Source organism: Pempheris klunzingeri, chromosome 7, assembly GCF_042242105.1.
Source record: "Pempheris klunzingeri isolate RE-2024b chromosome 7, fPemKlu1.hap1, whole genome shotgun sequence".
Classification (NCBI taxonomy): Eukaryota; Metazoa; Chordata; class Actinopteri; order Acropomatiformes; family Pempheridae; genus Pempheris; species Pempheris klunzingeri.
The window spans coordinates 18,088,671-18,104,073 of NC_092018.1; the positions used below are offsets into that span (position 1 = coordinate 18,088,671).

Below are 15,403 nucleotides of genomic sequence, written 5' to 3' on the forward strand. Positions count from 1 at the left end.
CAATCAGACACCAATTATCCCCCTTTTCCCTCTGCACCAAACGCCTTTCTCCCTGTCTTTCCATGTAGTCCAAGTGACGCAGGTTTACATAATATTTCGTTTTGAGATATTATTGGAAGAGGGAAAGCAGGAAATGATGGAGCGAGTCCCACTAAACAAGGGTACTTGAAAGGCACTTAGACGCGGCGTAAATACAACAGGGTTGAGAAAGCTGACGCGGAGTACGCAGAGCAGGAGGTGAGGGTGGCCTGTTTGTGTGCCCTCTGAACTCCATGGGGACTTATCACCGCGAGAGTTAGCATAGCTCAGGGGCAGTAAATGGCCAGGCGGGGACCAGCTTATCTGTCCAACCTCTCATTTGTAAAGATGGAAAGGGCAGGTCAGGGGTCACCGAGGATGACTGAATTTAGAAGTCCAGCAGTAGCTTTGTCCATTATCCAAACGTCTGCTCTGATAAGTACAAGTGAGAATGACAGAGGACAAACTCTGACAACGGAAATGAGACGAGAAAGGCGAAAAGAGAGTTAGATAGTAAGACTAAAAGGGCTGACAGGTTTGGTATTAGTTACTTTTGCTGCTTCTCTAAATGGCAACTATCATCTGTCAGTGGTTTTGCCCTGAGGGATGTTGATTAGTTAAGAACACTCACATTTTGAGGGATTAGCCTAGCTCTGCTAACTTCCAGTCAACCATGAAGTGTCACTATTTATAGGGTTCCCTAGCTGTATCCTCCTACTTTTCCCATCATCGGTTATCACCATGGTTAAAGATTAGTTTCCTTTAATACCAACATGTGCCCTACAAGCAAGTCCACAGAAAGAGAAAAAGGTTTACAGATGTCACAACTAATTAAATTTCTAGATCGCCTACAGCTTGGCTACTTAGATTTATTTTGAATCTGTTTTGACTGGAATAGTAATTATTTTCCACTTTCATAAAGGTGATAATATTACCTAAAACGCTAAAGTTGAATATCTTAAATAACACTCAAGTCCAGAAACTGTTTTAGTTAGTTTCGCATCAGCAGTGAGGTTGAATAAGGATAAAGCTTAAGAGGCCTTGATTGACCCAGCTGGAAGTAATAAAAAAGTAATAAGAAAATAAATAAATTAAAAAAACAGACAAATGCTGACTGTTCACAAAGTCTCAAGCAATCTATTGGTTATTAATCTCCCCATTAGAATAACAGCTGACATGTCCATTGCTTTTAAAGTAAGTAGAGTTCATCACTATAATCTTACTTTCCTCTTGACTAATTCTGTTGCCACAGAAATGGGTGGGAAACTAAAATGTGAGACAGTGATGTCAACGGGACACTGCAATCTGTATGACTAGTCGGTACACGGCACGCAAATGCTCTTGAGGAAATCATTTGTCCTCTTTGCTCATGTTGTTGTCGTCATCAAAAAATATATACAATCAGAAAGCGAAAAACAGACACAAAGTGAGCAGAACAAAGGACAGAAGATGAGACAGGTCGTAAACAGTTTCAAATGCTGGTCTGGTTCAAATGTCAGAATACGTACGGTGGTGAAAAATCTAAGGGTGGGGAGCAGAGGCAAATAGGAGATGAGATCATAGCTCCTCACAGTTCAGGCCTGGGTTTGACAGGGAAGGGCCTGTGCTTTCAATCAATGTCTGCCCTTGTCTAACCCAAAGTATAAACACACACCATATGACCCACTACATGCAGGTAACACTTTGTTCCATGACAAACTGTAAATAAGCTTAAAAAATACAAACAGCAAGTGAGTGTGAGTGAATTTACCATGAAAACAGTAAGCTCCAAGCTTCTTAGTTGGTTCTGGGAAGCCGGTCTGGTTTCTGTAGCGGTACATGGTCCTGACACCGAGCAGGCCTCCCCCACATTGCATTTTGGGTACTGCAACAGGATGCCGTGCACTGCCATCGGAGAGCCAGCCATAGTCACACTTGTCCAGACCTTGTCGCCAGGCAGCGTGCAGCTGGCCAGGGGTTGCCAGGACAGCGTTCCTCTTCTTGCACTCTTCTCTGGCCTCCTCAAGAGTCATCTTATGGTTCACAGGAGCATAGTACACTTCACCTGCAATCCAGAATAAATGAAAGACTTAACAAAAAGGGCTAGCTCGAAGGCAGCACGGCAACAAAACATCAGTGATCATGGCAACAAAATCTGATTCCTCTGAGCAGAAATGCAGAGGGTTCACTCTTCACTGTTAAACCAATTCCACAAACTTTGGCATGCATCAGTACTGTATGATTAACAGATGGACAGTAATATTTCAATTTTAATTATATGAACTGAAAACAGAGCTAAAAGGCCAATAATTTGGAGTACACTCAAGCTGCAGATTTTTAGATCATTTTGACCTTTCAGTGGAGACTTAGCCCAAAAACAGCTGACAAAAGTCACAGCTGTGCAGGGCACAGACCCAAAATATCTCCCACCAATCATATTTAGGACAACAGTAGTTCATTCATTATATTAATCTGAGGTGGGATAGCAATGCAGGCAATGTGCCTGGCCTGTCAATGAATGAGTCAGTACTGTAGGACATAAACTTTCCCCTCGGGGTGAGTGAACTAGATCACACCTTCCATGTCTCCTTCCTTCATGCTGTTCGTGTAAGCATCTCACCTCCCGAAAGGTCATTGCACTATGAACATTTGTCTTTGCCTACAGGACAATATAGATGAAAGACTACAGAAAGGTAAGATCTTAATTGAAACCAAACAACATCACATGTGAGGATGACTGACTGACTACTTGTTTTCAGTTCAGTCTTGGGCGTAACGTTTCAGATACTCCATACTGGTTGCGTCCCATTGATTTACAGTGGCACTGAGATTAGGAGATGCTTTCCACCCACAAAGGGCTTCCCTCTTAGAAGCTGACAAGAGGCATAAAATCCTCCACAGTCACTTTCAATGACCAAACTTCACTATTTTACACAATCTCTTTACTGGACATTTCATACCCTTCGCAATATATCAATGACTACCAGTAACTTATTGATAAGTGCACATTTAATATTGGTAACAGCTAATTTTTCATCTATATCCCAGACCCTTCTAGACTACATAAGTGTGCATCTTAATGCTGCGAGATAAATTGTTTAAGTTTATTCAAAGCATTATCTATTTAGATTCCACTTCAAAGCCAACATGTGTGAGCAAGGACAGAAAAGTGTAATGATATTAATTAATATCATAATACTATTAGACTAGGTTGTTGTGGCGTGCCATCAGTCTAAGACACATGCGGATGTTACCACAATGTCCCCAGTGCAGTTCCAGAGGAAGACCTTTGTAGCATGTCATTTCACTTTCTCCCATGTATTGGGTCACTCTCTACTTTAAACATAAAAATGTAATAAAGTCAATTATTTATGTACTTCTAGCTTCACTTACACAAAATAATGATTAAACAAGTTATTAACTCACTCTTAAGTGGAGTGTTTTGATGTATGTGCGTTAAACACAGTTTGATAAGAAAACAGCTACCCGTCATGTACAACTGGCCCAGAATACAGTGGGTTCAAAGATGCATGCATAGACTAGAGAGGGATTGAAGAGCTAAGTGAAGATATATGTATGTGCATGTCTGTGGTGGCTGTGGGGCGGGGTGATGTCCCCTGGCTGACACCACTGTCTTCATCTGCTGATAACATCCCAGTAGTGACTGATATCTTCATATTCACAACTAACTGATTTGTAACTAGTGCCAAAATAATTTAAACATGTGTTATGTACTGTAGCAGCGCTGCACAGTACCAATGGAGTTTAGATGTGTCGGAGTTGAGTCCATCAACAAGCTGGATGATGAACAGACAGAAGAAGACTGTTGGCCGTGAAGTGAAGACTTCCCATAAGAGAAGTGAAGAGTTCCCATAAAACCCCTATTATCACATTTTTGAAAACCACTATGGTGGAGAACGAATTTGGATTCCTGCTTTAGAAAGAAATTATTAGGATCTTCTCTCTAACGCCAAGTCCCTTTCTACAATACGTGAAACTGTTTGGTGCAACGAAATATATGAAAGAAACTTTGTCACCAACGCAGCATTCAAACAAAAGAATTCAGTGTATTTCTGCAGTGGTTTTATAGGCTGTAAAAGAAATTTGCTTTGGCACTGTAATAATTTTGAGGTTTGATCATTCAGCCAGAGGTTGTGTCAGCCTCTAAATGACACCTCATTACTTTACATTAGACAAGCCTAAGTTTGTGGCTAACTTACCATCAAGTTTGTCTACGTAACAGTATACATCATAGGTGTCCGTGGGTTTCTTGATCCCATATGACCTAATACCAGGTTTATTCTGTAGGTTGCCATAGCAGCCATTCCTTGGCTTTGTAATTGGGTATCTGTAAGGACAGAGGAACAAAAAACATTTAGAACCACTGGGTCACCTTTGCACAAAAGCAATTTATATCACATCAGAATACACTTAAATTGAATGGCAGTTCTGTTTCAAAGGCATGACTTTATGGCAGATAATGATAATAAGTGCAGCTAACCTCACTGTCTGGTCAGCAATCCAGCCAGCATCACACTGATCAAAGCCATCCTCATAGGCTGATTTCAGCTGCTCAAATGTAGCAATGGTTGCTCCAATATTCTGGCAGGTCTGGACGGCTTTCGGGTAATCCAAAGTATACCGGTTGGTGCTTGCTCGGTAGTGAAACACAACACCTGGCAAAAAAAAAAAAACATCCAAAATTGTAATATAATGACGTTTTGTATAAAAACATAAAAATAATGATCAGAAACTCATCTGCATAATTTCATTGCTATAAATTACGGCAAATGTCTTATAAAGCACACACCATGAGTGAAATAATTGAGTCTCTCAGCCTCTTTGGAAAGGAAGAACTTTGCAATAAACCAAAAGGGTAAGTGAAATACTCTTCAGTTCACCACAAATGAACAAGATAAATGCAGATGATGCCACGGCCCTGAAATCCCCATATTTGTGGACAGCGAGCAGACGCAGAGGATATGATTGATGGTCCTAATTAACATTTCAGATTGTTGGAAAAGAGGTCGTGCAGACTGTAAACCCGTGAAAACCAAAACTATCCCAGCATCCCCTCCTCCCATGTTTTCTAGATCCCCCAAACATGAGTTATATCTCCCAGAATACCTCTCATGTGATGTAGTATGCTTATAATGATGCTAGGTAAGGATGGGCAATCCCCCCCAAGGAGACTGTAACTTTTGGTTTGGAGGTACTGCAGTAATGTTGCATTATCATATACATGATTTAAAACATGTGATGAGCGATATTAGGGAATACTGTTATTTCTCAGAGACAGTAAAGGAAAAGACTTGGTAACACCCACTGAGTGCCCCACCAAGAGAAAAATCCCTACTGACAAAGTGGCACCCAAGATGACAGGGATGGATGAGGTTATAACATAGCTTTTGTTCTTGTGGAATGGCATCCATATTTGGGCTCTGATGGCTGATTGGGTTACATGGATGAACACTAGAATTAAAACATCGCAGTACTTGGTATGGACAGGGACCCAAAGTCTCATCTGACTCTTTTTAAGCGCGCATCGCCTCTAAAATAAGAACAACTGAAAACTGTGGTTACTCTACATAACTACTGGGTAGCTGCTGCTATCAAAGTAAGCAGTAGGGCGCCCACAGCTCTTTCATACAGTTTACATTTCTATCACCACTTGTACTGCATTTCACTATTATTAAGTCCTCGCAGAAACCCCCCTCTACATTCAGAGAGTATCTTGAGGAAGCAATTTTAGTCTTTTGTCTGATTCCAGTATGACGTGGGAAAGATGTCATGACTCTCTTACCGTTGACATCGAGGTTAACTGTATCCTGGGTGTCCTCAATGCCGTACATGACCTCGCAGCGATAAGTGCCCGCGTCACTGGCACGCAACTTGACCATTGTCAGTGAGGCGTCGCCTACATCTTCAGGGTGACTGGGCACTGATACACGGCTCCTGTAGCTGGAGCCGATTTTGATGACCCCATTTTGCGCCACCAGCACTGTGGATTCTACCTCTCCCTCTATTTTGGTCCATTTGATCCGCAGGTAATCTCTGCTATAAATGGCTGTTCCATTGGGACTGACGACTGGTGCTGATGTTGGGATGGTGGAGAAGAAGCAGGGAAGATTTACCTTCCCAGACAGGGACCCAGTGACTGGTCTGATGATTGATAATGAGCTGGAGGCTGAAAGGCAAAAAGCAAGAGGGGTAAATGCATTTTTTAAATTCCTGCTTATGTCTGCACTACTATGTATTTTATCTATTGTTTGTAGCACTTTGTATCCTTCGTGTCGTTCTTCCATATAAATACATGTCCCTTCTCCTTACTCACTCTAACAGATGCAAGTAGTGTGATGGAAAAATACTGAAATGACAATTAGTTGTTGATGACCTTTGAAAGCACAAGTGTAACAACACTGAAACATGCCAAATGTATATATCTGCCCTGCAACTGATCCTAAGAAAAGGACATGGCGAAAACAGGAAAACATCTGGAGTTGAGTTTGAGGGCATTTGATCAGAAAACAGGAAACCACCTTGATTTTAGCGTTGGGGAGGATGACCAGAAATTAGGGAGTTACCTTGGCTATTGTCGCTCTTTGTGTCTGTGATTTATAATGCTATGTTTTACTTAGATTCTTACCTTATAAGGAAGAAAACCATTTGTGCTTATGATACGCCCAATTGCCTATAATATTCTGTCTGATATCTCTTTTGCCAGTCAACTCCTTCACTCTCCTGTGGTGTGGATGACTTGACTCTCTTGCGCAAGATAATAAAGAGTTCAGTTTGTTTGACATTGTACCGAGCTTGATTTTATTTCAAATAGCGATTTTCCACTACAGTAGGCACTATAAACTGCCCGACTCATTTGCATTGATGGGGTGTGACAACTACACCCCGCCTAATGAAAAAAAACATTCATCATGGCCTGAAAATGGCTCTCGGAAAGTCCAACATCATCCTTTAAATGATGGGTGTGGGAACGCATTTAACACTGACTGTAGTGTGTGTGTATATATGTATGTATATATATATATATATATATATATATATATATATAGCATATATAGCATATATAGCAAGTTTGTATGAAGTGAAAGATAATTGGCTAAACAGTGGAGTCATGGTTGCATCACTTTTGCATCATTCATTGCTGAGTTCTGTACATTTCAGTTTTCCTCCTCATTTCATCAATCCTTCACCTACATAACAAATAACTGATGATGACAGATAGACCCACACAAAAAAGAAGGGAAATATGTCATCGTCATGCTGCATTCAAGACAATATCATGTACTTTCATGGCCTACTACTCTATTCTCAGCTGGAAACTGCAGGACACACAGGACAAGGATATTTAATTTAATCATACGTCTTGAATATTCTGTTGCAAGAGTAAAGAATTTCCTCATTGCTAAACCAGCCCCCCCGCCCCCCTACTCCCCCTACTCCCGAAATCACCCTGAGGTCTGTCCACAGTTTAAGCTGTTGACTGTACCTCAGTCTCATTCTACTTATATGTGATGAGGCAAAGCTCAGACAGGATGCCAGACACAAATGAATGGCAACAGGCTGAATCACACTTAGCTCTGTGAAGGGGAAGAAGATTTACCTTTTTTTGGAGGAGGGGGGGGGGGGGGGGGGGGGGGGGGGAATCACAGGGAACAATGTGGGGAAAGCTCTGAAAACAGTGGTGGGACTGCCCCAGAGGCATGAGTGTGTGTGTTTTAACAGGGGACCTGAGGGGTGAAGCCAGCTGTTATTTCCAGTCTAATTGAAAGGTGTCCTTCCATAGCCAGAGACAAGGCCAGTGACTGGGGGCCAGGAGAGCCAGGGGGGCCGACGGGGCCTGGGATGCAGACCTCAGTGACCAACTCTGTCACCTCCGCTGCTGAGTAAAGTCTAGCGGGTCTCACAGGAAGAACACTGGAGGGGGTTTATCACAGTCTGCCACTTTAAGAACACAGTGAAGCCTTAATGCTGCGAAGATGAGCTGTAGAGTATGGACACCATCTGAATGTGACCATGTCAAACTACTTTTGAGTTTTCTGACATACAGAGAGGTGGGCAGAGGAAGAGAAGCGGGGGGGGGACAGAGAAAGATAAAGAAAAGAAAAGAGAGGGGGGGTTGATGGGGAGAAGGAGGGAGGGAGAGAGGAGTGACTAAGAAAAATAGAGGTAGAGAGAGATGCATTTACTTATTCAAAGCTTACCTGTTGCAGTTGCAGCTTCACAGAGACAACATAACCACAGGATGTGCTTTATATTTAGTGTCATCTGTTGGAAAAATAAAAAAGGGGCATTAGAAAACAGCTCATACAAGGTCTTTTTTATGCTATTTCTTTTAGCTTTTTCTGGTGCATCCACAGGCATATGTTTGTTCAGTCTGCTGGTTTCAGAAAAATTAAATGGTGTAAACTTATATTCCTCATCTAAACATTGCAAGAAAATATCAAATATCCAGACTTTAATGCGGCATAGAATCTTTTTAAACAAATTAATAGTCAGCCATGAGCGCGTAATCAACAGTTACCAATAGAACCAATAGAAATAAACTTTAATAAAGCGTTTTCCTATTAATGGATTGGTTTAAAATATGTTGGACACAAGGGACATCACAGTTACCTCACAGAATATTTTCATTTGTTCCCTAACAGATTTATGATTTGGAGGCAAACAAATGCCATTACATCGTCCAGGCTCACGTTTTCAGGGAGTTTGTGGGTGGCGGAGCTGACGGGTAATGCTTCCTGCAGTTTGTAAAGACAGGCGGACGTGAGCAGGGAGCCCTGCGCCCTCAGATCACCCCACTGTATAAACACAAGCGGTGGGTAACAGTTGGAGCTGTAAGCTGTTCTCTATTTAAAAAAACAACAAGACACTCACTATATAATAGCAATTGGCAATGACAAAAGATCATCATCTGAAATTATTACAGGGTGCGAATGATTGTGACTTAATGCCAGCACTCCCACAAGTTACCACGAGTTCACGGACCCACCCTAAAGGAAACTAAATGAAATGAGTCAATAAAAGAAAGAAGTCCGGACTAATAATGTCCGATATCTCTCACTGCCCATTTGTTTTTAAAATCAATTTAAAAGATATTTGAATAATGGTGTGCAGAAACTACAGGCAGTCGCAGAAGGGTTTCGAGGAAATCGAGAAAAAAAAGTCATTCAAAGAAAGATCAGCGTTTAAGCATCACACAGGCGTATAATTGGTTGCAGATTTCTGGAGTCAGTGGTCCTTTATGTGCAGCTCGGAGATGCTCCCTGCTATGAAACAAGATTATCTGCTACTGGGAGCTATAAATTATTGATTCAAACTTTGATTTTTGGTTTCTGTAACTTTTTCTTTTTTTTTTTTTCCTTCAAAGAAACACCTGTTGCTTGTGGATGCTCGGCAGAAGTCCTGAATGATTAACATGGTATTGATTATTCGAATTTCAAACTGTAATGTGTGAATTAAAACAAAAAGTCTTGGAAATTGGAAATTGACTTGTCTGACTTGGTAGCGGGACGCAACCGTGTAGGTTATCTGAGGACAACACTGGATCACTGAGTGCGTTCGTATCTAGTAAATGCTGAGAAGTTAACTTAAATAGACTGATTTGTTTTATTTGTCATGCGTTTGCTCGATATAATCACAAAATGAAATACCAACAATTGCATTAACAGCCTCGTTTAGAGCAGTTTTCTTAATTTACTGTTGAGTTCAAACAAACAACAGAAAAATACTTACGTTTAAAGATGGTTTATTCCATAAAATGTACTAATATCGATATATGTCCTTAAATCCAGTTAGTTCCCGTGCGTAACATGCGTGCGTAAAAGGTGCCCAAATATCTCCACTCCAAATCGGCGCAACAGCACTTATCCCCGCGGTGCGCTTTTCTCTTAACCTTGATGCTCCAGAGTTGCAGGGTCCCAATCCGGGATGATCCTGGTTCTGAACCAAGAGACGAAGCCGTGAAGTGCTGGCAAGCAACAAGTTCAATTTTGCCTAACGCACACTGTTATTTCGTCAGTGTGAGAGAGGAGGGGCAGAGTGCCCATCTGAAAAGTGAATGAGACACCTTTGGGAGGAGGAGGAGGAGAAGGAGGAGGAGGAAGAGGATACTTAATTTGGCCCCGTGCCTCAGAGGTACATTCTCATCCAATCAGACTGCTCCTGAATCACTCAGATCATTCTTGCAGGTAACACATCTATCATTTTAGAGTGAGCGCATCTTCACCTCAGACAGCCAAATCTGATGCTTCCACAGTAAGCATGAACGTAATGAGAAATAAACTGAGGGATACATTATACCAAATGCAGACTTTTATTATAGGTGTGTCATGTTTATATGGTTTGTTGTATAAGTGACGGATATAATCAACTATTCTCACACTGATGCTCTGTGTGGAGCACACCAGTCACGTCCAAGGGTGCGCAATGGAAACGGGGTGGTGCAGACATGTCTCTGGTTGAATTTGAGTCACAACCTACTGTTTGTTCCAGCAACACATTTCTGTCAATATTGCAAGGGAGTTCTCCCCACTGAGCCACTTTAGACAGTTTGGAGTTGCTAGATATATGTATGCATGCATATATTCACATATCAATACAGTTTCCTATAATAATAAGTTGTTTTAGATAAGTCTTAGATACACATTTTAACCGGTTAGTGGTTGTGTGTTTACATTATGAAGTTTGTGTTTAGAACAAAATGCCAATACATGGATTATCTCCAGTGGAAATGGGTTAACATGACTGACTGATGCTGAGAAGTCAGCAAACAGTGGTTACCTGGAACCCTTTGTGCTTAGATTTTCCACACGGGGGAGAGGCTGGACCACAGTTTATCAGCTCCTGTCTAATAATCACCATGATTGGCTACTGTTAGATAGGTAGGAGGGCTCAGCTGGGTGTGCTGCGCTTGTGTGGTGGGGTTGGTAATCTTCTTTCTGGCAGTGATTATAACTCCCAACAGTGTCGGGTGACATGAGTCTGTTTTACTTTACAGAAGAGCAAATCATTTGAATATATGTGATACAGATTATTAGATTGAACATAAAGCGTATTTTGACTCAGAGAAAAAAACAACAACATACTATCTGTTGTAAAACCAGAGTGGTTTTATATATTGTGTTATTTAAAAAAAAAAAAACCTGTTCCACTGTTCTCTCCTTAGTGTGCTGGGATCAATTGTACAGCAAGACTGCATAGCAAACAGCGCTTATTAGGGTGAACATTAATTACTCGATTTGTTAAGTTCTTCTTGTTTTTAAGAGTGACAGAAAAAAAAATATGTTTCCTCCAACATACTCGACACAGGAGCCTTTTCCATTTTAACACTCGAACACCATGAAAGACTTCAGCGGGTTACACAATATCATGTTTACAGTTTTCTTAATGACAGCCTCTGAATGATATACGGGCCTCTTGATGTGAATTAAAACTGACGAGCAGGTCTGGTTGCTGGCTCTAGTGGGGCAGACTAATTGTTAAAAGTCATGGCGTTGCCTTGTGAAGACGCTCACACCAGCTGAGAGGGGGAGCAGAGGTGATAAGCCTCTGGCGGAGAAGATTGCCCTCGAAGCCCGAGGGCCCTTGTAAAAAAAAGTCGTAGGTGCCTTTTTCATACCTGCATGCATTGTAATCATCTCAGGGCTCAGCTCCAGTTACCCACAGTGCATCTTTCCTCTGCAAGGCCGGACTGGTCTGGGCAGACGGACTCTGAGAAAGAGAGGAAGTGAGGGAAGCGCTGGGTGAGATGGAAAGAGAAGGTGAGTTACCAGGTTGTCAATTTTAACTAATGTCCTGCATCACGCATGTACAACCTGCCACTTACTGAGACATCAAGTGTCGATTTGACTGTTCAAATTAGACAAAATTAGAGAATGACACTTGAAAATTAGCAGTTTGAGTCATGTTTGCACAGTGATCATACAGAGGAAACAAATGCACGTCTATCGCGAGCAATCAATAATAGACTCTGACAAAGACAGATTGCATTCTGATGTCAAAGATGCAGGAAACAGATTAAAATGGTTTAACTAAACAACTTGACAAAGAGCTCAAACTGACCTGATTCTGGGTGGAATTTGCCACCTGACCCCGTCATAATTAACAACTAGTCAGTTTTAGAGTTACGGGAATCATTTAATCATTTTACTGTGCTGTCTTCTTAGCCGAGTCATCGTTAAGTTAAAAGTTGCAAGTCACTTACTGCCGTGTAAAACATCTCTACTGTATGTGTAACCATGGAAGTCCTGTTGCCTTTCAGGACCCATAAATCAATGAGTCAAAGAACCAATCAAAGAGTGTTTGATCCTGGTGATCCGCTGTGCGGGCCTCAAGATGACCCACATATCACATGACCTATAAAGGTGGTCTACCTCCGGCCCCATGCCACCTCAGACAGCATCAAAGGGGCATTAAATTTCTCCCACCCCAAGGGATCTGTCCTACCAAAACTCACTATTTTCAAGGCTAAAGCTGCTCTGATTTTAATATGTTTTAACTGACTACATGCAGCACGCAGTTTCCCCACCAGATCAGGGTGATTTTGGAGCTTTGTAAAAGGAAATTAACCAGCATCTACAAGCAGAAGAAGAGCAGAGAAAATCTGGAATCACTGCAGTCACCTGATATATCTGACAGTATGTTTGCTCCTGTATAAATAAACCAAACGAAAATATCCAACGAGTACACATCAAGATTACAAAATTACTCTTCTGGGTATTGCTAGTAGAAAAACAATTCAATAAGTAACGGTGTGAAACAAGCTGTGCAATTCAAGTGTCATACAAAAGCCAAACCTGTGACACACGTAGAGGAAAAAAAAAAAAAAAACAGCTTGCTGTGATTTCCCAAGGTCCAAGGAAACAAGCTTGTGGCGTGTGTTTTGTGAGTGAACCCCCTGTTTAGAGCAGAATATGTGGGAAAATGAAGTTGCCTCTGGACAGATGTGAGCCTTGATCCTTTGGAGCCAAGTGTGGAGGCCCAGACCACCGAGGCTGATCCCTTCAGCTTTAGCGCGAGGCCAAGAAAGAGAGGTAAGCGACAGCACAGGAACTGATTTTAATCATGTTTCATCAGGAAAAAAATCAAGTCAATGTATGTTTTGCTTGTTTTATTAAAACCGTGCTTAGTGATATTGTCTTGGGGAAAAAGTATTCAGAAGGAAACTTGAAAGAAAAGAAAAAAAGTATTTGTACATACACACATGAGTCTGGCTGGTATAGGATTTTTGAGGTCAACACTGATATTGGTAGTGGGGGGAAAAAAAACACACAGATAACAATATATATCATCCAATATCAATTATATACATTATTGGCACTGAGCCTTTTTTTGATAACATTTTGTTATCAAAGAATAGTGACAAAGGTTGTTTTACAGTTTAACATAAAATTGTAGTAATAAGCATGACATTGGCATTAAGATGAATGCACATTTTTCACAGTAAACCAATAAACATGAGATAAAACACAAATACAACAAACATTAATCAAATTTTGAACTTCTGTTAGGAAAAAAGGGGCTCAAAATAAAAAATAAAAAAATGCACCATAAAAGCTTCCTCTTCTGTAATTTCTATTCAAACATGTACCAACATAGAGATCAATATCTGTGACAAATCGTTGCCATGTTAATATATTGATCAGGTTCTAATACAGGCTATCACCATCCTGGTGGTCCATGAAACCTTAAAAAATATGTTGTTAATAAAATGTTTCCGTATTTCACATTGGACATTGGACACACAGGGAAATGTTGGACACATCTGCACAGTCACATTTGCTAGCCGAGACCAACATGTTTCAGATTAAATATTTCTAATTTGGCAATCTCACAGAGAACTATGAGCTGTGAGTTACTAGAAACACAACCAGACAGCAAGCAGAATGCCACCCTTCTTCCCAGCCGGACACACCCACTCATTTCTACGACTTCCGAACAACATAAAAATAATTGAAAGGAAAAAAGGAAAGAGGAGAAAAAAGGGAAAAAGCTGCGCACTGCCATTGTGAGGACGACTGCACAAGTGGCACAACTGTCTGGAGTCCTCCGTACCAGGTGTCAATCAGGTAGGCACCAGGTGTCAATCAACAGGCAGGAGTCGGTCGTGTTGGTGACAGCTGGTGGGCTGTCAGTCGGTCTGGGGGGTGTTACGGAGATGCGTAGGTTTGTACCACTGTCCGCTAATTGGTGCCTCTAGTGAGAACCGTAGACCTGCTCTACCTTTAAACTCCAACACTAGATTAAGAGTGCATTTCCTCAAAGGGATGTCTCTCCTACTCTACACTAAAGAGACAGCAGGTTGGAGTGTCACCCTCTCTCTCTTGGAGTCAATTCAATACGCACAGGTAAGCGCAGAGTAAAATGTGATACTACGTAAATCATCACCTGAGATGTGACGCATGCCGTGGCGAGGGTGAATCACTAAGATTCATCAGATCATCAGATTGTGAATCTGCCATCCAAGCCAAAAATCACAGTCAAAGCCCTTGTGAAAGGATTAAGTTCAAAAGGCGATTGTTTTGAGAGGCTCCGCAGACTGGAAGTTTATGAATCACTGCATCTGCCACCTTCAAGCAAACCACTTTAATCCGAAAGGATGGCGAAGGAACAAAGACAGAGGAAGTGAGTGAGGGGGGAAAGGGGGGTGGGGGGTGGGACAAAGAAAATGGCTTGATAACCAGAAACAGGCCATTCCCACGTCACAGATCTTTGCCAATTACAGTTAACGTAATGCAGCATTGTGGGACCAATTTAAGTCTCTAACCTCATCCCTTCTGCTGTAATCGGCCTATACATGACCTCTGGGGAATGAGGATTACACCATTTCAAATTAAATTTGGGTGAGTGTCATATTTGACAACTTAGCACCAATGTATTTAGAAATGTGTGATCTATGACACTTGAGCAGACTGTGAAAATTCAAAGTCTCAGAGGAGTCGTGCTTCTCACTGTACTTCAACCACAGAAAGAAAAAAAAAAAAGGGTGTGTGAGACTGTCAGTTATTAAGTCAGTCAGCAATTAGACCTACACGAGAGAAGGCAATGTGGACAGCTCACCGATCCTTTGGTCTCAGACCAAGAGGAAGTCGAGATAATAACATAATGCATCCCCGGCCATGAGAGAAAATCAAGTCGAGTGTAGAAAGTCATTTTGGTTTCTTTGGTTCCAATTACCATTTTAAAGGATGTTTTGGTAAAACTGCAATAAAACCCCTACTTGGTCATCCATTAAAATGCTTGGGTGGCATGCACTTCATTTAGAATTGCCTAGTGGTTACAGTACATTACTGTACATTTCTATGTAGAAATGATAAAACATGAAAAAATGTGATGGTGACGCAAGCCAACACTTTTTAATAAGCAAAAATGTGAGTTTTCTTATAATTAA

The 15,403-nt window shown here is 41.3% G+C and overlaps 1 protein-coding gene across 1 annotated transcript in view; it reads right to left on the minus strand.

Moving 5' to 3' along the window:
• LOC139203621 (neurocan core protein-like) overlaps positions 1 to 8,280 on the minus strand; it is a 40,108-nt gene extending 31,828 nt beyond the window's left edge. The window contains exons 1-5 of the mRNA XM_070833442.1: positions 8,217 to 8,280; positions 5,801 to 6,184; positions 4,499 to 4,673; positions 4,218 to 4,345; positions 1,769 to 2,062 (exon numbers count right to left, since the gene is read on the minus strand). Coding sequence (XP_070689543.1) covers positions 1,769 to 2,062; positions 4,218 to 4,345; positions 4,499 to 4,673; positions 5,801 to 6,184; positions 8,217 to 8,280 — 1,045 coding nt within the window. The remainder of the gene's footprint in view (positions 1 to 1,768; positions 2,063 to 4,217; positions 4,346 to 4,498; positions 4,674 to 5,800; positions 6,185 to 8,216) is intronic.
• Between the last annotated feature and the right edge of the window lie 7,123 nt (positions 8,281 to 15,403).